Source organism: Molossus molossus, unplaced genomic scaffold (genome assembly GCF_014108415.1).
Source record: "Molossus molossus isolate mMolMol1 unplaced genomic scaffold, mMolMol1.p scaffold_m16_p_14, whole genome shotgun sequence".
NCBI lineage: Eukaryota > Metazoa > Chordata > Mammalia > Chiroptera > Molossidae > Molossus > Molossus molossus.
The window spans coordinates 4,036,293-4,058,725 of NW_023425349.1; the positions used below are offsets into that span (position 1 = coordinate 4,036,293).

A 22,433-nucleotide genomic window follows, 5' to 3' on the forward strand; every position below is an offset into this window, starting at 1 on the left:
CGTAACTTCGCCCTGCACCTTTGTGAGTCTCAGGTCATGGACCATCGCTCTGCACTGCGTTCCCCAGCTGTCGTGAGTCTGAGCTTTCAGCCTCGCACCTCAGACGCACTGTGGCTGGCTCTCTGCTCTGTCGGGTGGGGGCTGTTCTGGGGTGGTGTAAGTTAATAACTCGTGATGTGATAAATCCTATTTCCGTTCTTTGAAGAGATGAGCTCAGTCATCCAAAAACAAATCTAGCTGTGTTGATATTTAGTTTCAGTTAATCTACTACCTAACATCCCATTATTAATTTTCTTCAAACAGTCAAAATATTGTAAGAGCTTAACTGAGTCAGAGACTAGAACAAGCAGCTGGCTTCTTTTGGCATTTAAAATATTAATCTACGATTGTGACTGACTCACTAGGTATAAAAATGTAAGAGAAGAAGATGACGCTTCAACCATGATATTTGAGAGATACCTTGATATTATATAAATTAATCTTTATGTTAGATGATTTACAACAGATAACACCCATCTGTCAATCTTTCTAAACATATTTTAACTAACCTTAGTTTCTGGGGCATGTTCATACCTTGCCTCTGAATGACACGTCTTGTTTAAAGCAGACACGTTTTGGTGCCGGGCTGGCAGTCCTGGCTGAGTGCATGCAGGTGTGCGGCTCCCGTGACAGTGCCCAGGGGGTCTCCTGACAGGGTTCGAGGTGGGGAGCAGATCTATGCGTGCGGAGGCCGGGGTGACGACTGGAGCTGTCCTTCAGCAATTCCGGAAGGCCCTGCAGCGCTCAGGATTTTCACATTTTTTGTCACAGCACCGAGTATTATTGAAATTCTTTGTTAAATGCTGCTTTTAAAATGCCATTTTGTAAGACTTACTAGAAAAATCAGCATTTATTTTCTACTTCATTTTTTATGCAAAAATTGTACATATGTTTTCAAACACCAGATGCGTTCTTGAAGGCAGCAGTTCCCAAATGACGGGGCCACGAGAGGGGCCACAGAGGAAGAAAGCCCACCTCCGGGAGCTCACTCACAGGGGCATGCTGTGTGCCTCCCTGATGTGGGCTCAGAGCAGGCCCAAACGAAGACAGAACCGGGCAACGTTTCCCCTGGAGGGCTGGGCGGCGCGGACGGGAGGCCCGAGGAGCACGGGCGGCGGACGGGAGGCCCGAGGAGCACGGGCGGCGGACGGGAGGCCCGAGGAGCGCGGGCGCGGACGGGAGGCCCGAGGAGCGCGGGCGCGGATGTGCCCTGGGCTTTGATGGAGCGGGTTATATGGCTGCGCATTTCTCGGCATTCAGAGCAGGTTGCACTGAGTAGGTAAACGTTTTACTGGGTGTGCATTTTACCTTAAAAAATGTTAAACATTGCCCTCTACTTAACGGTATGCTTGCCTCAGTGTTTAGGGATGAGGTATACTAAGGTCTGCAACTTCCCAATGCCTCCAGGACGTGTGTCAGAATTAAGTGGGACAGAGTGCTCATTGCAGATTCTAGCTCAGGGGAATGTGGGTGTTCGCTCTACAATTCTTTCAACTTTTTCGATGTTTGAAATTTTTCATAATAAACTGTTAGAGGACTAAACAGTGCAGCCACGCCAAGGAGACACAGCAGAAGGCAGAGGAGAACTGTCCACGCGGCACGGCGCTGACTTTCATGTGCTCGGGCACACGGAGGGGTGGAAGCGGCCTTGAGTCCGCAGTTCAGACACTGAGAACAATGCGAAGCAATGGAGAGGAGTGTAAACTCAGTAAAAAATAGAAGAAAATGATACAGTTATCTCAGAAATTGACTAAATTGCAACATGCTCAAGGAAAAAAATAGATTCAAATAAAAATTAATAAGGGCACTGAAGAAATGCCAGGAAACAGCCAAGAGAATGAAATTTGATGAAGAAAGAAGAAAGGGTCAGAGAGAAAGTGGTTGAAGTGAAAGACAAAGAAAAAACATGACTCTCCGTGGAGTCTGTGAAGGAGGAAAATAGAACAGAGCTAGTCTGCAAAACTGTAAAATCCTGAAGTTCAAGAAGGTCTGAATCGACGCATCGAAAGGGCTCTCTGGGTGCTTGGGAACATTGACCAGCGACAGTCAAGACCAAGATGGAATCTAGTGATGCTGTTAGACTTCAAAGAGAGAGAAAAAAGTCCCCAAGGCTTCCAAGCAAAGAAATCAAATAGCTTACAAGGCAAGAGAGTCAGACTCGCATCAGACATCTCGCAATCGATACAGAAAGCAGGGCAGGATGGAGGGAGCAGCGTTCGCAGAGAAAGTGCGCGTCGAGGATCCAGATGCCTTCCAGCATCGAGGCCAGAGAAGCCAGCACCAACAGAGGCCGCACCCGGTAGCCCAGGCTGAGGGCTGGGCAGCAGGACGAGCTTCGCCAGGCTCAGCTGATAGTGAGCGCGCCATTCATTTCTCCTTGACGCAAGACGAAAGCAGAGGCAGTGATGAGAAGTACTAACATGCAAATGTGTTCTCACACAGCCCAGAGAATCGGAACAGAAGTGGGCGGAGCGGGAGGCGGAGATGCGGGTGGAATGAGCTTGCAGGTGTTGTATGTGTGATAGATGAGACTTAAAGATTCCCTTCAAAATTAACACGCTAGTCTGGCCGGTGTGCTCGGTGGTTAGAGCATTGGCCCTTGGCCCGAAGGGTTGAAGGTTCGCTTCCCAGTCGGGGCACGTACCTGGGTTGCGGGTTCAATCCCTACCCCAGTCAGGGTTGTGCAGGAGGCAACCAGTCGGTGTTCTTCTCTCGCTCTCCCTCTCACTTCCTTCCTCCTGTCCACTCTATTTTAAAATATCAGTGGGAAAAATTCTCAGGTGAGGATTAACAACAACAACAATTAACACACAAGACGCTAAAGTGTTATCTAGGAAAAAAGAGGACTAAGGGCATTAGAGTGTATAGATGGTAACATAAGAACACAAATCTAAACCTTCCCTAATACAGTCAGTCAACCAGTAAACAAGTGAGCCAGCCAAGAGAGCGTCACTTAGAGGAGGAAGCATTGAAAATACACCACCACCGAAAACTACAATTAGGTGACCAGGTTGGGACCACATATATCAGTCATACCAGGAAATGTGAATGAATGTAATGTACTCACGAAAGATTGTTTGTGAGTTGATATTAAATGTCCTATGAAAAAGAAGTTTGCAAGAAAGGGTAGGAAAACACCACAGGAAAAGCTACCCGGGGACTTGCTGGCGGGCATTAAAACACACGGTGGGAATGGCTGGCCGACCAACCAATAGCCAGTAGGATAAACAGGCTGAAAGTAGACTCGAGTGTGCATGGGAGGTTAGCATCTGAAATGAGTAGGGCCTCAATCAAAAGGACAACAATTCAGATGTCCAGAAAATGTCCTCGCAGAGTCACAAGACAGCTGACAAGCTGGGAGGGGGTACTTGCCACGTGCGGCAGAGATACTGATCACCCTCAGATCATGTTAGAAAGTCTGGAGGGAACGAGACCAAAAATGGGATAGAAAATGAGAAGAAACAGACAATTCACCCCCACCAAAAGATATAAAAATGGTACTTAAGCATATGAAAAGATGTTCAACCTTACCCGTAATTAGAGAAATGCAAATTAAAACTGCACTGAGGTACCATTTCTCACCTACCAGATTGGCAACAATTTAAAAGTATAACAACACATTCTGTTGGTGAGCCTGTAAGGAACCAGACACTGGCATGCGCTGCTCCTGGGCGTGCAGAGCGGCCACCTAGTTGTAGAGACTGGCCGTGTCTAAGAAAACTGCACTTCCCTTTTGACCCAGCAGCCCTCCTCGGCATTCACCCTGAGGACACAGCCACGCCGGGGAAGCGCGTGGCTCAGCTCTTTTCATCACAGCTTGTTCGCGGTTCGAAATGCCGGCAGCCACCGAAATGCCTGTGCAGACAGTGATCGAATGGAGTGTGATGCAGCCTTGCCCTGTCTCTGTTCACCTTTAAAAGGGACTGAGAAAGGCCTCTGTAGCTCATAGGAAGTGATTTCCAGGACATACTATTAAGAGAAAAACAGCTCAGTGCAAGAATATCCTCAATATGTTTCCTCTTTGTGCGAAAGGGATGTCAAGTAGCTGTTCAGTGCTCACTGGGAGGGAAACGTCCAGGAAGATGAGCCTGAAACAGAAATTGGTGAGAGGGAGGCGTGCAGGGAGCGGGAACATGTCTGAGTGTTTCTTTTGTATAGTTCTGACTTTTAGAACCAACACGTTTCACATACTCAGAAAACAAATCTGATGGACAAGAGTGGATTAAAAATACATGGAAATAAACCCAACTGTATTTCAAATGAAGAATGTAGCCACACTTTGGAGGAGTAGCCTTTGAACACGGCACTTTGACTCTGACTCCTTAGGCTAAGGACTGTTGTAACTGAACTGACAGCAGACGCTGGGTGGTTGGCCAGTTTCTCACAGGAGATGAGTTAGCAGTTCTGAAACTGTTCACGTGTGTTCTAGGATGGAGCACACAAGGAAGTACATTACGTGTAATGGGAGCTAGGGTCTCCCTTCGGAGCTGGACATTACAGACATAGAAAGGAGCCCCGACTGGTCTGGCTCAGCAGTTAGAGCGTCAGCCCGCAGACTGAAGGGTCTTGAGTTCGATTCCCTGTCAAGAGCATGTACCTGGGTTGCAGGTTCAATCCCCACCCCAGTCAGGGTTGTGCAGAAGGCAACCAGTTGATGTGTCTTTCTCACATCAGTGTTTCTCTCTCCCTCCTTCCCATCCTATCTAAAAAGAAAAACAAATATAAAAAGGAGAATGCTGCTTGCCCTGGCTGGTTTGGCTCAGCGGTTAGAGCATTGGCCTGCGGTCCGGAGAGACCTGGGTTCGGTTCCTGCTAAGGGCATGTACCTCGGTTGCAGTTTGTCCCCAGCCCTGGTTGGTCATGCGGGTGGCAGCCACTCGATGTGTCCCTTTCACGTCGATGTTTCTCTCTCTCTCTCTCTTCCTCTCTCTCCCTCCCACTCTATCTGTGCAAAAAATGGAAAAATGTCCTCGGGTGAGGATAAAAAAAAAAAAAGGAGAATGCTGGAATACACCCTTGGGGTCGGATTGGAATTGGAAGTGTCGGTATGAACTCGTGGTTTTCAGACATGGATATGTGTAGATGGATACAGAAATAGATACATGCGTGTAGGTACAGACACACACTCACTTGTGTCCCAGCTCTGTCTGCTGAGGTCTAGAGGCAGTGAGACCCCGGGAGCCGCGAGCGCACCTGTTGTCCACATCTGAGTTTCTACGTGTCATTCTCACCACAAGAATAAGGCTTCTTGGGAGAAGGGCCAGCTCTCAAACTGGGCGGAGAAAGTACAAGGTGAACCTGGAACATCTTGCCGTTCCAGAAAGTAAGGGACGTGCTTGCGGAATCACGGGGCTGTGTTAAGGGAAGAGCCAGCCCTGGGCCGCTGGGCACCAGCATCAGCTACGAGAGGGATGGGTCATAACCCAGAGATAGTGACAGTCCACAAAGGAACCAGTAGGGAAAGCCATGGAGGTATCGGTGTAACGTAACAACAGCGACAGGAAAGCTGCTCCTTACGGTAGAATGTGAACTAATAAGTGTACAGAGAGTTAGAAAATATGGCAGCCACCGTAGTGATAGATAGTTGTTTCACATAAGAATCATTGGTGGATGCTGAGATTCATGGGTAAGATTTGGTGACGGACGGTATGAGTGTTGGTGTGCATGCCTGTGTGTGCCTGCGTGTGCATGCGCGTGTGTGTGTACACACAGAGAGCAGATGTGTCTACATCAGTGCAAGCTCATGTGGTATACTGCTAAGATGTAGGACATTTAGGTGAAGGGTAAACAGGAATTCTTGGTACTATTATTGGAACCTTTCTGTAAGTCTGAAATTGGTCCCAAATAATTTCAAAATAAGTTACATTTTTAAAGCATGCATATTTAGATTTATACATTAGATGCAAGTGGGTGTGTTCAGTCCTGAATGTGACTGTTGCCCCACCCACTGCCACCACCCTGGCCCAAGCCTCTGCTACCTGTCACCTGGGTTAGTGCAGCTGCCCTCCTGCTCCCCTGCCTCCCTACTGCTCTCCCCCCAGACAGAGCCAGAGGCTTTTAAAGGGAAAGTCAAGTTGTGTGTTTTCTCTGATCAGAACCTGCAGTGGCTCCCCATTTCCCTCCCTAAAAGCCCAAGTCCTTCTGTGGCTCACCATCTGCTCTGACTCCTGCACGCCCTCCCCCTCCCTGGGCCCCGGCTGCCTTCAGGCATTTGCCCTTAGCTTTCCCTCGTAGCCAGCAAGTTCGCTCTCGTGTCCCTTCTCCGTGAGACTAGCACGGTCTCAGCCATTGTTCGGAGCCCACCTATTCCAAGCTCTCTTAGCAGAGTGGCCGTGGTGCCTCTGTGTGGCTGGGCAGCCCGTCAGTACACACAGATGCTGTTCTGTGGGTGCCCTGTCACAGGCCCACGTAAGCTGCCGACGCTGGCTATCATTATGATGTCGGGGATCTGAGGCTGGGCTGCAGGAAGGCTCGGAAGCCCTGCAGCTGCTTGTGTGCAGATGTGCTGACGTGCCTCCTCCTGGGGAGGGGGCCGTGCGTCCGGCCGAAAGGGCAGCGCATTCCCAAAGGTTAGGAGCACTGGTCCTAGACCTTGGCCCGGCTCTGTCCCTTTGGGCTCTCTGGTTGCCTGCCATGGAGCCTCTGTTCTCCGCACTCCTGTTATAGCAGCATAATAACGTGTGTGTGTGTGTCCAGGGGAAAGCCCAGGGCTCGAGACAGTGCCCTGAAGGTACGGCCCGGGGAAGGAGGCAGAGGACTTGGTGCTTCTGGGTACCAGATGGGAGCAGACCAAAACATACTGAGACCTTGACCTATCGTTTCAGTTCTGACAGTTGAGACATCGAAACATTTTTTTAGTTACAAGGTTTTAATTTCTGACAAAAGCATTTTTTTTCTTAGAACTAATTTCATGGAGTAATTCAAACAAGGGAAAAAACATTATTTTAAACACCAGAAGGGGAGTAGTTCATACTGTTTGTCTGTCTGTCTGTCTGTCTGTCTGAACAAACCTCCTCACCAGGGACGTGCTGCTGCTTTAGTTTCTGTAGCGGTCATTCAGCGCAGCCGTCCCGAGGTGAGGATGAGCACCTGTCTGTCCTGGGATGTGCGCTTGGGACTTCGCGGTAACTGACAGTTCGCTAAGATGCCCTGGCAATATTTAGTCCGAGTGAGTGATAGCCCCGTCAGGCCCCCTAGAATCCCCCCTGCAAAATGCTAATATTTCCATAATCCTCAGATTTAAAGCCCATAATCCATATCTCCAGTTCCCCTCAACACTTGGGTTGCGTTTGTCCCCAAAGTTGGGAAGATAGACGACCAACCCTAACAGGTGTATATCACTAGGCTGGTGTTTGCAGTACCGATTTTAAATGCTGGAGACAGTGGCCGGCTTATGTGGCTCAGTGTTTGATTATCGACTCCTGTGCCAGGAGGTCGCCGGTTCAAATACCAGTTGGGGCACATGCCCAGGTTGTGGGCCAAATCCCCGGTGGAGGGCATGCAGGAGGCGGCCAGTTGATGTTCTCTCTCATCGATGTTTCTATCTCTCTCTCCCTCTCTCTTCGTCTCTCTTTAAAATCAATAAAGAAAAAATATTTTAAATAAATAAATGTTGGAGAAAGCTGTTCAACTCCAAAGGCGTTCTTTTGCATTTCACTCTCAAATATTTTGAGTGCACTGTGTGAAGTTAATGTCTGGCAGACACAGGAGCACTTGCCTTTTTGAGACAGGGCGAGACTGTTCCCAGTTCAGAAGAGCGGGTGGAATACACGCTGCCCCACAGCCACGTGTCTGATTCGCTTTATATCACGGCGAATGCTGGGTCTGTTTCCAGGGTACCTGATTCCCAGGCTGCTCGTCATACACCCCACCCCCAACTTGACAGCTCTGTCCCAGGACTCGTCTTCATTCTTGTGACCAGTATTTATTGATCAAATACCGTGTGGGAAACAACTCCGCAGTGTAATCCTAGCCGCGAGCATCCGCGGGCGCACAGAGTGCCCATACATGCTCCTGCAGCTGTGCTGGCAGCCCTGCCTCGCCCCTCCCGGCCAGCCCTGCCCACCGCCGCCCTCAGCCCCTGCCACCCGAGCTGCCCAGGCTTGCAGCTGCTCTCCTGGGGTCTGATACTCTGCGTCCAGGCCAGTCTCCTGCTCTGCTGGCTCCCCCTCCTTGGGGAAGCTACATGGTCTCTACAACCTGGCTTCGGTCTACCGTAAACCTCTTTCCTCCTCCTCCTCCCTCCCTGCCGGCCCCTCCCCCGGCCTGGTACCCTCGGCGCTCCAGTGCTTCTCAGCGGAGGCACTGCTGTTCCTGTGCACTGGACAGCTTCTCTTGCGTGGAGCTGCGGTGTATGCTGGGGTTGGGCATCCTGCTCCAAACTGCCAAGTTCCAGTATCTCCCCATTGGCTCTGACAAGCAAAACTACCTCCTCATTGCCAGAGGCTCCAGGGGACCACGAGGTTCCCCAGACACTCCATGTCTGTTTGCTGCTGTGTTTAGTGCCGCTGACCCCTCCACCTGTGACGTGTGTCCACCTCCTGCCCCTCTGGCAAAACTGCTGTGCCTTCTGTGAGACTGGAGGCTAGTCTTACTTTCCAAGAAGCCCACCCTTACTTCTTTGTCCGAGAGAGTTTCTTCCTTTGTGCTCCTAAAACACTGTTTATGTGTGCATTGTAAGGGTATACCATGTACAGAAGGGCCATGGGTTGATGTTAAATGTGTCCCTTTGCTTTAAAATTCCATTTGACGGGTCCTACAGCATCACATACCATGGTGCACAGAGCCTCGATGAAGCTCCTGCAGGGGTGCTGGGATCCGGCCGTCGCCCATTAGCATCCATTGTGTGCCACCTCGTTACCCTCGCTCCAGAGCCGCGTCCCGCCCTTGGCGTAGACATGGCACTGGACGAAGAATGCTTCTCTTGGGGCTTCGTAATCTCCGTAGGACAAAGAGACGTAAATTATTGGCGTTGAACTTGTTATTAGAAGACAACGAACAATATTGATCAATAGGTTCTTTGAATCCCTTGTAACTTGTCTCAGTTTGTATTTGACCAAATAGAGCCATTTCTTCCAACACCCACTGCAATCAATAACGTGAAGCAAAATGATGTTACTCTTCCTGAGTCATAATCTTTGTTTTCAAGAGTTATTAACACAGGCGCCCAGGCTGCTGTTTTCTATAGACCATCGGGTTGTCTTGCTGCAGATTTATACACAGCAATTGAATCTCATTAGCCCGGATTTACACTGCATAGACCAAGCCTGTAAATAATTGAAACCTTCCAGAGCTGTATTAAATCTTCAGCTGATTTTAAAAGCAGTTTATCTCTGTATTTTACTTTATTCCCTAATCCCAGTCTGCACAGTTGATTTTTCCTCCAGTTAATCTTTTCATTCTGTCTATGCATTGAGATAAAACGGTTGCTCATTTTAATAAAAGTGACGTACACAAGCAATCCATTTCTGTTGGCACCTGAATTAAAAGGTGAGTATGAGTTCACACTAATATGGTCTATGCCATTATTAATTCTATAAATTATAATACATTGAATTTTAATTACAATTCATTGAACTAATTGGGCTATCTGTAGTTAGTTGGAGGAGTGGTGGTTGTCACAGCCGTCGTCATCATCGTTAACCCACCTCGTAAGGCACGCTAATGAATGCAGGAGCCAGACCGCTGGGTCAGGGCCTCGCTCGGACCCTTCTAGCTGTGTGACGGTGGGCAGTCACTTCATTTCTCTGTGCCTTCACTTCCTCCGTGAAAAATGGAGCTGATCAGGGTCCTCCCGTGTGGGGTTGTGCGGTCACCTGGTTCGTCTGGGCAGCGTGCCCGAGCCGTGCCAGCCGCTGGCAAACTCAGGATGCCGGCAGGGGGAGGGAGCAGTGCAGCGATTTCTGCTAGACATTTGTGAAGATCCTAAAATCCATAGGCCTTGTTCCCGACTTAGTTGACCATGTCAGCCCTGGATCAGAAACATTGGAATATAAGAAAAGTCCTTTTTTCTGTTCAAAAATCCTTTGTAATAAGATGGGGCTGTTTTTAAAAAACAATAATATGAAAATACTTTCTTTATTCCCCTCACTCTTGAATTATGTTTTTAAATTACAGGGGGCAGTTCTGTGCTGGCTTTCAAGGGGACTGCTCGTTGCCCCTGCTCTGCAGAGCACCTTTCTCCCGCACTTCATCCCGGGACTCGGGCTCTGTCCCGTGGACGTCCCGGCAGGGCTCTGCCAGGTCTCCCCTTGAAGTTCCCGTCATCCTATTACTACTGTTCCTTCAGGGTCTCCCCACTTCTCTGCTTATTTCTTCTCAGTCTTTACAGACTTTCTTCCTCCCAAAACAGTGGCGTGTCCCCAGACTTGTCTCTCGGACCTGTTTCTCCTCTGTTTGCTTATGACGCCCAAGTTCATACCCTTGGACATCAGCTACCTGTTGACGTCCCCCGTGATTTGCACTCTTCTGCTTGAGCATCGGTCCCTGCATCAGGAAGTGACATCCCTGTCCTTCCTCTCGAATGTCACAGCCAGTCTGCGGGCACTTCTGTGGCTGCTTCCTTGGAAGTGCATCCAGAGTCCACACACTCTCACCAGCGCCACCCGCACCCCAGGGCAGGCTGTTTCTCCCTGGGGTGTTGCAACATACTCGCGACTGTCCTTTCTGCTTCCTTCCATCACTGCACCTCTGTCGTCGTTTTACACGCTGTTGCTAAAGTACTGTTTGTGAAGTGTCACTCCTGCAGAGGACTCTTCCAGCTTCTCGTCGCACTTAGAGATGTCCTTGCCGTGGTCTCTCAGGCTCTGTGTGACCTGTGCCCTTCCTCCCCATCTCCTACCACTTGCCCCAGACTGACCCCACTCGGGCAGCTGCAGCCTCCGCACTGCTTCTAGCACAACAGGCCTGCTCCTGCCTCAGGGCCTTTGCATCAGCAGTGGCTTCTGTCCCTGGCTCTTTCCTCACATCCTAAAAGGTTTCTAGGGCTTCCTTGATCACGTTGTTTAAAATAGCACCCTGACCAACCCCTGCCGCTCTGTTCCTTACCATGTTTTATTTCTCTTCCTGATATTTTCTCCGCATGGCATTTTATTTGCTTATTAGCTTATTGCCAATCTCCACCCTCTAGAAGACGAGCTCTGTGAAGGCAGAGACTTTGTTTTGTTCACTGTGGCACCCCCCACCTCGAACTGTGCCTGGCACATGCCGAGTGCCCAGCAAACTTCTATTAAGTGAACACCTATTTTGCAGTGAGACCTCAGCCCTCAGGGATGGGTGCTGCCCAGAGAGGCAGAATAAAGTGCCCCCAGCACCTGGCAAGTGAGTAGCCAGGCTGAGGGTGAGCCTCTGTCAGTGTGACCTCAGAGTGCCTGCTTTTTCTGCTCGATTCCGTGGCCTCCCGTTTCTGGCTGTTTCTGAGCCAGACCCGCTCTCTGGACAGTGTTCGTTGCTGCCACCGAACACTTGCCGAGCTCGGGTTCTCAGGGTCATGAGATGAACGCAGGGTCAGTGCCGGTCCCTGCCCTTCTGCTCTCAGCCTCCAGCCAGTCTCCTGCAAGACTGTGCGCCCCCAGGAAAACGGAGTTTGACCTCATTCTTGTTCCTTGTCATGTTTTCAGGGCTTAGAACCGAGCCTAGCCAGAGGCAGCCCCCACTAATAGCCGTTGAACAACTGAAGACCGGGGCTTAGACAGTGTGGTGCAGGTACAGCTCTTCATGTTGGACTCAGCGCGGCCCGCGGGGGCCACACCCGTGCACGGGGACTCGCGGGGCTTGCTTGTTGGGGACACCAGTCTCATACAGACTCCAGGAGAAATGTCGCAGCAGCACCGTCACGGGAGGGTGAGGTTCCAGGGAGCGACGGGCTTCCACCCAGGGAGAAATGAAAAGCCTGCCCCTGCCATCATGAACAGAATTCTCATCATCGCTACCAGTAGATATGCCTGCCATGTGGTTGGAACTTTAATATATGCTTATCGATTTGATTTTCACACCAACCCTCAATGCAAGATGTTACCACCATCTTAGGGGAGAGAACACTGAGATTCAGAAGGTCACACTAAGCCGTGGAGCCGGGGTTTGACGTGAGGTCCAGGAGTCCCCAAGTCCTGGTCTCGCCTGCCACCCGCACTGTCCATGACAAGGTCACTGGATCAAACAAACACGAGAAGCTCCTAGTACATGGAGGTGATTGTGGGGAGATGTACTGAAGTGAGGGTTTCTTTAAAAGCTTCTGAAAAGAGTAATGGTTTCGATATCATTTCCTTTTGGTAGGAAACACTTTCTGGATATACTTCCGACTCCCAGTTCCATTCCTCTTTCCCGCAGGCTTTATCAAGTGATTGTTTTGTTGATAAATGTAGGGTGCAGTTGGGACTCTCATGTAGATTGTACCTACCCTCAAAGGGAGAGAGGATTTATAGTTTCCATTCATTCTCATTAAAATCAGAACATTTGCATCTTAACTTTTACATCTTGTTCCAGGAATTTTAAGCAGTCTGATTGTATGGAAGTGGGTCGTATTAATTGCAAATGGGCTAGACATCTGCTCACTAACACAGAGTGATTTTTTTAGCTCTATTTTGTTTTTATATACGATCTACCAGAGTGATTAAGTATGGGCTGTCGGTGATGCTGTTCAGACCAGGATTTTCAGACTTAGACTGTAACCATAAAAATGAATTTAAGAGTGAATCTTTGACAGTTCTTGAACTGGGAGCAGTTCACATCTTCGAGTTGACAGAACTCTATCCACAGTGTTGGGGAGCCGTTTTGTTGTCTTGGCACCACGGGGGGTCTGTTGCACCGTGAGCCCTGGCGCAGGGTGTCCAGCCTCGGGTGGGGAGAGAGGAGCGGCCTTGCTGTCTGTTTCTACCCACAGGCTGCGGAGTGGGGAGTGAGTGGGGTTAGGTCTGGCGTGGAAAAATACGACCCAGGCTGCTGGTGACAGTTGAATAGGCAGGTTCCTTCTTTCCTGACACCAGAACGCGTTTCCCAGGGTGGGTTTCTTGCGACACTAATTGTTAAGCCGACTGATGTGCGCGGTAGGGTTAGGAGGCTCTCAGGGGTTGAACAAAGCGAGGCGTGTTCCCTCATCCCAGCCCTTCTCGGAACCTTAGGGTGCCTGTGTACAGCGTGCACCCCTGAGAGGAGGGACATATGGTACCGTTTCTCTGACACGTTTGACCCCAGACACCTGTTCCTGTTGTGGAATACTTTTTGGGACACACTGTCATGGAGAACTTCCCGAGTACTTACTTTTTAATCAGACTGAAGTCTCGTGGATGCTGTCTTGGTTGTGCAGTTTCACATGGAGGCTCAGCTCCCTGGGGGCTGCCTCAGCCATCTTGCCACCTCGAACCCTGCAGGCTCCGGCTTCTGTCCATTTTGGGTCCCGAGCCCCTGGCGCCACTGGCTCAGTTCGGGGCAGGAGGGAGGTTGAGGCCTCTGTGTGCCCGCGCACGTCTGTACTTGCCAAAGGGGAGGTGCCGCGTGCCTGAGCAGCAGTGAGTGGGGATGGAAGCAAGACATAGAAGAGGAAAGCGCTCCGCAGTGAGCGACTTTTCTAAAGCGGGTTCCTGACCCTGATCCAGTGCCTGCTACCTGGAGCTCAGTCAATATCTGTTGAATGAGTAAGTCCTTAGGTGCTCTGAGGCCCTTGCAAAAAGGATGGCTGATGTCGATGCAGCGTCAGATTCTGTTTCAGGTTAGCTGTCAAATGTCTGTGATCTTTCACACCCAGAACCAGAGGTTAAAACATGCCAGGTTTCCTTTCCTGCAAATAAGGGCTGTCCCCTCACGCAGAAATCTCGACTGTGTGCTGCCTCGCACACGGAGGCGCTCCTGGCCATTATTATTCTGGGAGTGGGGATGGATTTGAACTGATTGATCCAAACCTTGACTCCGTCTCTCTTGGAACCAGTGACAAAGCTGACAAGTGAAAGGGGTGATGTCTGCTACCATGGAATTGAGCCAACCTAGTTGACTCACAAGAGGGGCGAGGCTGCAGTTTGGACCTGTGACCTTGACCTCGCTAACCTCGGGCGTCTGAAGCACCAGCGTCACGCTAACGGTGCGTGCAGCACCTGTCTTACTGCCGCGTCCTCCCAGTGCTCTTCCCAGTCAGCCCCTCCTTCCGCAGATGTGGTTGTTCCCCAGGAAAGAGCTCTTGCCGCCCTGTGATATGGGGAAGTCGTTTAGAGCACTGAATTCCTGTTGACTCTTTATTGGTGCACTATTGCAATTAGGTTAGATTAATGAAAGGTAAATTCCAGTCTATACATGGAAAAAAATCTCTTGTAAAGGTCCTAATTAGTATGTGTGTTTATTTAGCCTCTCATGGTTTAATTGCATCTCATCTTGCTATTTACAAACAGGCATCATTAAAGAATAACGAGAGTGTGAAGAGCATTAATACCAGCAGCAGATGAGGTAACTGGAGGTTGGTGGGGGAGGGAGGGCCGGATGAGGAGCTGGCTGGTTCTGTGTTGTCTTGGAAGGACTAGAACGCGGAATGAGTGGTCTTCTGAACCCAACTGCGAGGGGAGGGCACAGCAACATTATGAAGGCAGCAGCTCGTCTTTTGGCTGCAGAGTTGGGCTGCTTTTAATGCGTTGCTGCAATGTAACCTGCGGAGGTGGACACACGCACAGTTGTCTGGGACCTTAGCCGGCAGAGTGGGGTGAAGCTCTCAGCCCTGCGTTGCGGGACATCTGCACTTCAGTCCGTGAGGGTTCCCAGGAGGCTGACAGCCAGCTGGGCGTCGGCTTCTCTCCTGTAGCTCAGCCCCAGTCCCTCAGCAGCCTTTTAAAAATCTCAGCTGCCCAGTCAGAGTGGCCCAGCGGTTGAGCGTTGACCCGTGCGCTAACAGGTCACCGGTTCGATTCCCGGTCAGGGCACATGCCCAGGTTGTGGGCCAGATCCCCAGTGGGAGGCATGCAGGAGGCGGCCAGTCGATGTTCTTTCTCATTGATGTTTCTGTCTCTCTTGCTTGCTCTAAAAAAATCAATAAAGAAAAAAATATTTTTTAATAAAAATAAAAAATCTTAGCCATGCATGCTCGATGTTTATATTCCGTTCTAACCTGGTTTAAGGGCAGAAGAGTGAAGCTCCAAGTGGGAAGGGCTGACGCCGGAGGCCCCGGGGATGATAACACGTTCCTGTCTCCTGTGTGTGGGTCCCTGCTTCTGGGTATAAAATATACAGTTCTCGTTAATAAGGGGCAGAATGGAAGGTGGAGGTGGTGACCCTGAGAAGGAAGGGCCGTAGGAATAAGCCTCTTAAATGCCAGTGCCTCAGTTTCCCCTGTGTTCTAGTTCTCGTTGCCAACAGTTTTGTGGCTGTGTTCTGTGTCAATGCAGATTGCTGCTATTCAGACTGTATGAACACCCTAGACTTCTCTAGGGATTGCTGGGTGAATTCAAGTCCGGGGTTTAATTTATTTAAAATCGAGTTATAGGAATTCACAGTTTTCAGTACATTTCTTCAAACAAACTAGATTAATTTTCAGCTGCCCTAAATGGAAGCCAAAACAAGTTTTTCTGTGTTGTAATGCTGCCTGTATGCAAGGACGCAGCTGGCTGCACCCTCTAACCAGGAGGGCCGGCCAGCGTGGGTGCCGGTCCCCCGTCACCTGCAGCCGCCTCTTCCGCTCACGGAGCTGCGGGGCATATCTTCCTGTTCATAGTAATTGGATTTTAAAGTGACCTTGTCTGTGTATTGATTTGAATTAAAATTTTCTACGTCAAGGTCAAGTTGGCACATATCCTACCGTCGAAATGGTAAAAGGCAAGCGCTGCCTAACGGTATCGACAGGAGACGTGGAGATGTAACAGGGCCAAGTTTGCCTCCGAGGGCACCACGATGCCTTTCTGAGGAGGTGGCGAGTGGCAGATCTGTGTGGGGACAACCTTTGCCTGGGCTTGAATCTGCCTCCTGCCTCTTTGTGGGAAGGGTGCCCCTGAGCACCTCAGGGCCCAGGTAATGCTGCTCCGACGTGTGTTCAGGATGAGGTTTCGGCTCTTCTGAATTCACACAGGCCACCTTGAGAAAGATCGTTCATAACCTTGAACCATCTAGCCAGGGCCGCCTCTGTGAGTCCCAGTCCAGCCTGCCCATTGCACTCTCTCCAGGCAGCTCAACAGGACCTGAAACGTAATAAAGGGGAAGTTTTCCCCCCTCTCCATCCTTCCCCTCTTTTCACCTCATCTCAAACAGCAAAGCCACCTACCTGGTGCTCCAGCCAGATGCCGAGGCTTGTCACAGAGCACTTCTGGGGGAGACCCAGGAGTCAGGGAAAGCCTGGGTGGCACCGAGCATGTTCCCAGGCTGCACCTGAGAGCACCTCTTGGGGAGTGCTCCGTGGGACCCGTGGGAAGTGCTCATCTGCACCACCACTCCGCCTTCCAGACCCTGTGGGAACTAGACGGCATTGAACCAAGTGGCTTTAGTGGTGCCAGACGGCTCAGTGGTGATGCAGCACCCCGCCCTGGAGTTCCTCGGGGACACCGTGGGCCCCACGTGCACAGCACTTACTGTCCTCCAGTTACTCCAGTCAGATGTCGCTTTACTACCCCCTCCTAGGTAGGCGCCGTATTTGGTGCTGCTTAACCTCTAAGACTTCAGTCTGCACCTTTAAAGATGGGAGAGTTGGCCCAGCCGGTGTGGCTCAGTGGTTGGGCGTCGACCCTGCACCAAGAGGTTGCCTATTCAGTCCCGGTCAGGGCACATGCCCAGGTTGTGGGCCCGATCCCCAGTGGGGGGCATGCAGGAGATGGCCAGTCGATGTTCTCTCTCATCAGTGTTTCTGTCGCTCCCTCTTCCATCTTCTCTTTCTCAAAGCAATAAAGGGAATTTTTTTTTTTTAATAAAGATGGGAGAGTTGGACAAATGATTTTTAAAATTCTCCCTAGCTCTAAAGTGACATGGTTCTCTGCTTCAGCATTTGTGCCCAGTGTGTCCCATGCTGCGAACACTGATCTATTCAGTAAATAAATGCTTAGTGGGATCATTCACTTTACCTTTTCCTTCTTCGGAATTAGCACAAAGGCGGAGGCTCTTAGTGCTGTGCTGCACGTGGCTCTGCCCGTCTGCGCTCCCTGCCTCCCCTTTCTAGCTACACTTTGAAAAGCAGCACTTAAAGTACCGCAGCCCTCTTAAGGATTCCTACGTACTAGACTTCACCTTGTTTGTACCTGGAAAGTAACATTTGTGGGTGGCTGTATGGTTGGGTTCTCTTTTTTTTTACCCTCCTTCTCCTGAAGCCAAGGTCAGCCACACACCTTAGTCCGAATGACGAACGCTGTTCTGCTCCCCACCCCCACGCGCGGCCTTGATGCCGGCCAGGCATGCCACACCTGGCCCTGGGTTCCTCACGCAGATAAGCCTTTGGTCAGCTCCCCTCCCGTGTATCCTAGACACACACAAAGACTGCTGGAGTTCAAGGTGTCTTTCCCCTGCACAAGCCCCGGAGGAACAAGGTCTCAAGTGACCAGTGCCTTTTACGGCCCACCGGGTTAGATCCAGTATCCTGTTTGCTAAGTGTAGGGTAGATAGCATTTGGTGGCAGAGCAGAAACACATATTTTTGCTACTATCCTAAACTTTGCTCCCACGTTGCCTTTCCTGTCTCATGACTTACCTTGATGGTGAACTCGAAATTCTCTTAACGGGCAGCTGCTCGGCAGGTAGTTGCTGCCCCACCAGGTAGGCAAGGCCCGACCAGCCCCAGCGGCCCGCATGCAGCCAGCCCTGCTAAGGAGCTAGGCAGTGACAGCATTTCTACAGGCACTCCCTGGAAGGTGGGTGACCTGCTGGGAGGCCCCGTTGAACACTCCTGGGCACAGACGTAGGGGGAGTATTAGTGAGTTCTTTGGAAATGTGCTGCTTAGTACAGAAGAAGGGTTACCTTGGCAACAGCAAGCCCGCTTCATTACCAGATGGCATTAGCTTTATTTGTGGTATCCCAGAGCAGTTGCCAAGAACCGACCTGGAGCCCTGTCGCTGGTTTTACCTGTGTCCGTGGCCAGCGTTGGCTACTTTGCAGGGGGCAGCCGTTGGCCTGTGTGTGCTGCATTGCCCTATCAGCCTACCGAAACTCCAAGCTTAATGTGACCTGGTGCGTCCAGATACATTGAAACTAGCAGAGTCCAGGTCCATGAGAGTCTGAATCATCGTAGAGCAGCGTGAGGGCTGAGAGAACGCCAGAGTACACGTGCCCTTCACCACACCCCCCTGCAGAGAAGCGAAGGCCGCGCTGCTGCGTTCATTCCTGCGCCACACCCATAGTTGCGCGTCCCATGGATCGTGTCCTATACTTCCTCCAGTGGGCCCACTGCACGCCCAGCCGAGCCTCAGGCAGTGTCCTTCACTTCCTCCAGGGGGCCCACTGCACGCCCAGCCGAGCCTCAGGCAGTGTCCTTCACTTCCTCCAGGGGGCCCACTGCACGCCCAGCTGAGCCACAGGCAGTGTCCTGTACTTCCTCCAGCGGGCCCACTGCACGCCCAGCCGAGCCACAGGCAGTGTCCTTTACTTCCTCCAGCGGGCCCACTGCACGCCCAGCCGAGCCTCAGGCAGTGTCCTGTACTTCCTCCAGGGGGCCCACTGCACGCCCAGCCGAGCCTCAGGCAGTGTCCTGTACTTCCTCCAGCGGGCCCACTGCACGCCCAGCTGAGCCTCAGGCAGTGTCCTTCACTTCCTCCAGGGGGCCCACTGCATGCCCAGCCGAGCCTCAGGCAGTGTCCTTTACTTCCTCCAGCGGGCCCACTGCATGCCCAGCCGAGCCTCAGGCAGTGTCCTGTACTTCCTCCAGGGGGCCCACTGCACGCCCAGCTGAGCCTCAGGCAGTGTCCTGTACTTCCTCCAGGGGGCCCACTGCACGCCCAGCTGAGCCTCAGGCAGTGTCCTTTACTTCCTCCAGCGGGCCCACTGCACGCCCAGCCGAGCCACAGGCAGTGTCCTGTACTTCCTCCAGCGGGCCCACTGCACGCCCAGCCGAGCCTCAGTGTCCTTTACTTCCTCCAGCGGGCCCACTGCATGCCCAGCCGAGCCTCAGGCAGTGTCCTGTACTTCCTCCAGGGGGCCCACTGCACGCCCAGCTGATTCGGCAGGCACAGAGGTTGTCTGACTTGCCCGGGTCACACTGCCTGGAATGTTAACTGGCTTCGAGCCATCTCACCTCAGTGAAGTGCTGGCAGGTTTGGGTAGAGCCTGGGCCACACCTCGTGGGCATTCTGCGACGGAGCTGTCGTCATCTTCGTTAGACAGGAGGAAAGTGACCTTCAGAAACACCTGACTCCAAAGCCTCAAACTGTCAGCCTTCAAAACTGTGAATATAGTTTCATTATTGGCCATGTTAAAATTTTGAAAAGCTCTGGTTCTATGTGTATTCAACCTAGATGAGCACCAGGGACCTCCCTGGCCCTGTAAAATATGAGAATTGACTAATTTCAGAGAGCTATGTGGAGTTGAAAAATAATGAAAGTAAACCAGAGCAAGGGGTTCATGACACTGTCTATAAACTGCTGTATAGCCCAGGATAGGCACAGGCCGTGGGGATGCCCAGTATATAAATGAATGCAGGATAAGCGAAAAAGTGAAAAGGAGAATATTTACCCTAATTCAGATTCATAAAATAAAAATAAAAAATTTTAACCTATGAAAATTGTTTGCTCTTCTTGCCCTGATTGTGGTCTTGAAATACCATCTCCCACTGGAAAGAGCCGGGCTGCTTGAGGGATGACCCCGGGCAGCAGTTGTGTGAGACGGCCTGGAGCCCCAGCAGGGAGGCATCAGGAAGACCAGGGTTGGGGAAAGAGTCCACGTCAGGGAAGTGCCCAGAAGCCTCAGGACAGTCTGGACATCAGTAAGAATGATAATTGCATCAGACAAAAACACACCAAGTATGTTTAAATCCATGAGCTTATAATAATGTTAGGGGGAGAAAAACCGATCCCCTCTACATTGGAAGAAAACTGAAGAACCCGATGCATTGTTTTAAAAACTGGTGAATACAGAAAAAGAATTGAGTATTTATCCTGTTTTTTCTGTCTAGGAAACTCTACCACTGGGTAAGCAAAGGGGAGATGAGAGGAAGTTTTTCTTACAAAAGTGCTCCAACTAGTATGTGAAAACAGATCACATGGGAATATGGCCATCTGGGACCCTGGTGGGTTAGGGGTCCCCTGCTGCCGGCGCCACACCGAGACCTGACCTCGCACACCTCCCTTGGCACACCGGAACACGCCCAGGGAGTAGTCTTGACCAAAAAAAAACACCTTGTGTCGCATCTAATCACCAATTAGATCACAGAAAGTACAGAGTGAGAAGAAACATGTCAGGTACACCACAAGGAGGCCGTCGGCAAAACTCAGACTGGAAAACTCGGGAAACATGACCCAGTTTCGTCAACAGATCAGTGGAGGGGAAATAAGAGAGAAGGATACCTTTCATTTCAGAGGGACTATGAGACATGTCACAGTGTGTGTCCCGTGTGCAGGTCCGGATGCTGTCAGCCCATCACAGAGTGTGTCCCGTGTGCGGGTCCGGATACTGTCAGCCCATCACAGAGTGTGTCCCGTGTGCAGTTTCGGATACCGTCAGCCCATCACAGAGTGTGTCCCGTGTGCAGGTTCGGATACCGTCAGCCCATCGCAGAGTGTGTCCCGTGTGCAGGTTCGGATACCGTCAGCCCATCACAGAGTGTGTCCCGTGTGCAGGTTCGGATACCGTCAGCCCATCACAGAGTGTGTCCCGTGTGCAGGTCCGGATACTGTCAGCCCATCACAGTGTGTGTCCCGTGTGCAGATTCTGATACAACTTTTACAGATGTGCCATTTAGGAGACTATTGGAAATTTGAACACTGACTGGACTGAGCTTTGATAATATTGGAGAATTTTTAGTTTTAGATGTAGATGGCATCACACAGTTATGCTTTGCTGTTTATCTTTTGGAGATACAGACTGATATATTTACACATGAAATGCTACCAAGGTTGTACTTGTTTCAAAATAATACAGAAAGGGAGAAGAAGGCGGGGAGGTCGAGCGAGGCAGCATTTGCCAGGCGCTGTGATTGTTGAAACTGGGATGGGCCCATGGGCGTTCTTCATGCCATTTCATTTATTTTTGTATATTATTTATAGTCTTCTATAATAGAAGATTTAAAGAAAGAAATTAAGTCGGTACTTGTGGGAGGGGATGGATTTTATTTTATTTTACTTGAATAGCACCTATTGCTAGCAAGAGCGACACTAAATAGGTTGTTCGTAACTTTCTGGTTTGTGGCATAACCCTGTGGTTAGCACTCAGGCAGATCATAGCAAAAACCTTAAAAGATTTGTACTATTTGCCTCAGTAATTACAATCTGCAAATCTATCCACAAATAATCCCAAATGTAGTGAAAGCTTTGTGAGCCAGAGAGTGTGCTGCAGCCATGTTTGTATCAGGGAAAACTTGGAAGCAGGGGTGCCCAGCACGCAGAAGGGCTGAGGGCAGCGCCGGCTGCCGTTCGTGTAGCCTGCACAGCGATGCGGAGCACGGCTTGTGTCACAGTTAACTCTGGAATACCAAATTCACTTTTTAAGGAAACAGTTCCTTAGTTATCCTTGCTTATTAGAAGAGAGAGTTCAAATGTGCAGCCGAAAACAGTGGCCCGGTTAGAGGAGGTCCGGCACTGAACCCCCTGTAGCCTACCGAGAGGCTATTAATTTCAGTGCTTCTAACTACAGCTCAGTTCCTTTCCCTCCCTCCCACCCTTCCTGCCAGTCACCTGCATGTCAACTGCAGAGAGAGTTGCTGCTTCTACCCTCGTGGTCTATTGGCACCCTTAACTAGTGATTTCCAGTTGTATGAGAAATGGCCCTTTATATGTTACATGGCATTGCCATAATTAAAAGTACTATATAAATCAGATGTTTTTATTAACTTTCTCTTAATCTAAATAAATGTATCATACCTTTTTCTTTCCTGGTTTATATTCTGTGCTGTTTTAGGTACACACATCCACTCAGAACTAGAAGTTATTGAAGGAACTAGGTATTAGGAATGTTCTCTGATACCCCGGACTAGTCCAGGAAAGAGGAAGGTTCTTTTCTTTTTAATCCTCACCTGAGGATATTTTTCCATTTATCAGCAGATAGAGTGGGAGGGAGGGAGAGAGAGAAACATTGCCGGGAGAGAGCCGCATCGACTGGTTGCCTCCTGCAGGATCCAACCAGGGCCTGGGATGAACTGCAACCGAAGTTCGTGCTCTCGACCGGAATCGAACCCGTGACTCGTTGGTCTGTGGACCGACACTAACTGCTGAGCCAAACCGGCCAGGGCAAGAGACAGGTTCTTACTGAGGAAAGTCAGCTGAACAGCGCAAGGAATGGGGATATAGAGAAAGGAGGTTGGG

At 50.5% G+C, this 22,433-nt stretch overlaps 1 protein-coding gene across 5 annotated transcripts in view; it reads left to right on the top strand.

Annotated features, from left to right (window-relative positions):
• MED27 (mediator complex subunit 27) overlaps positions 1–22,433 on the top strand; it is a 178,759-nt gene that overhangs the window by 125,142 nt on the left and 31,184 nt on the right. For 2 of the 5 annotated variants that reach the window (XM_036260792.1, XM_036260795.1), the window contains exon 5: positions 20,534–20,797. The exons of 1 other annotated variant lie outside the window; for it this stretch is intronic. In XM_036260792.1, the coding sequence (XP_036116685.1) occupies positions 20,534–20,797 (264 nt within the window). The remainder of the gene's footprint in view (positions 1–20,533; positions 20,798–22,433) is intronic. 2 more of the 5 variants (XM_036260794.1, XM_036260793.1) reach the window with 2 other exon arrangements.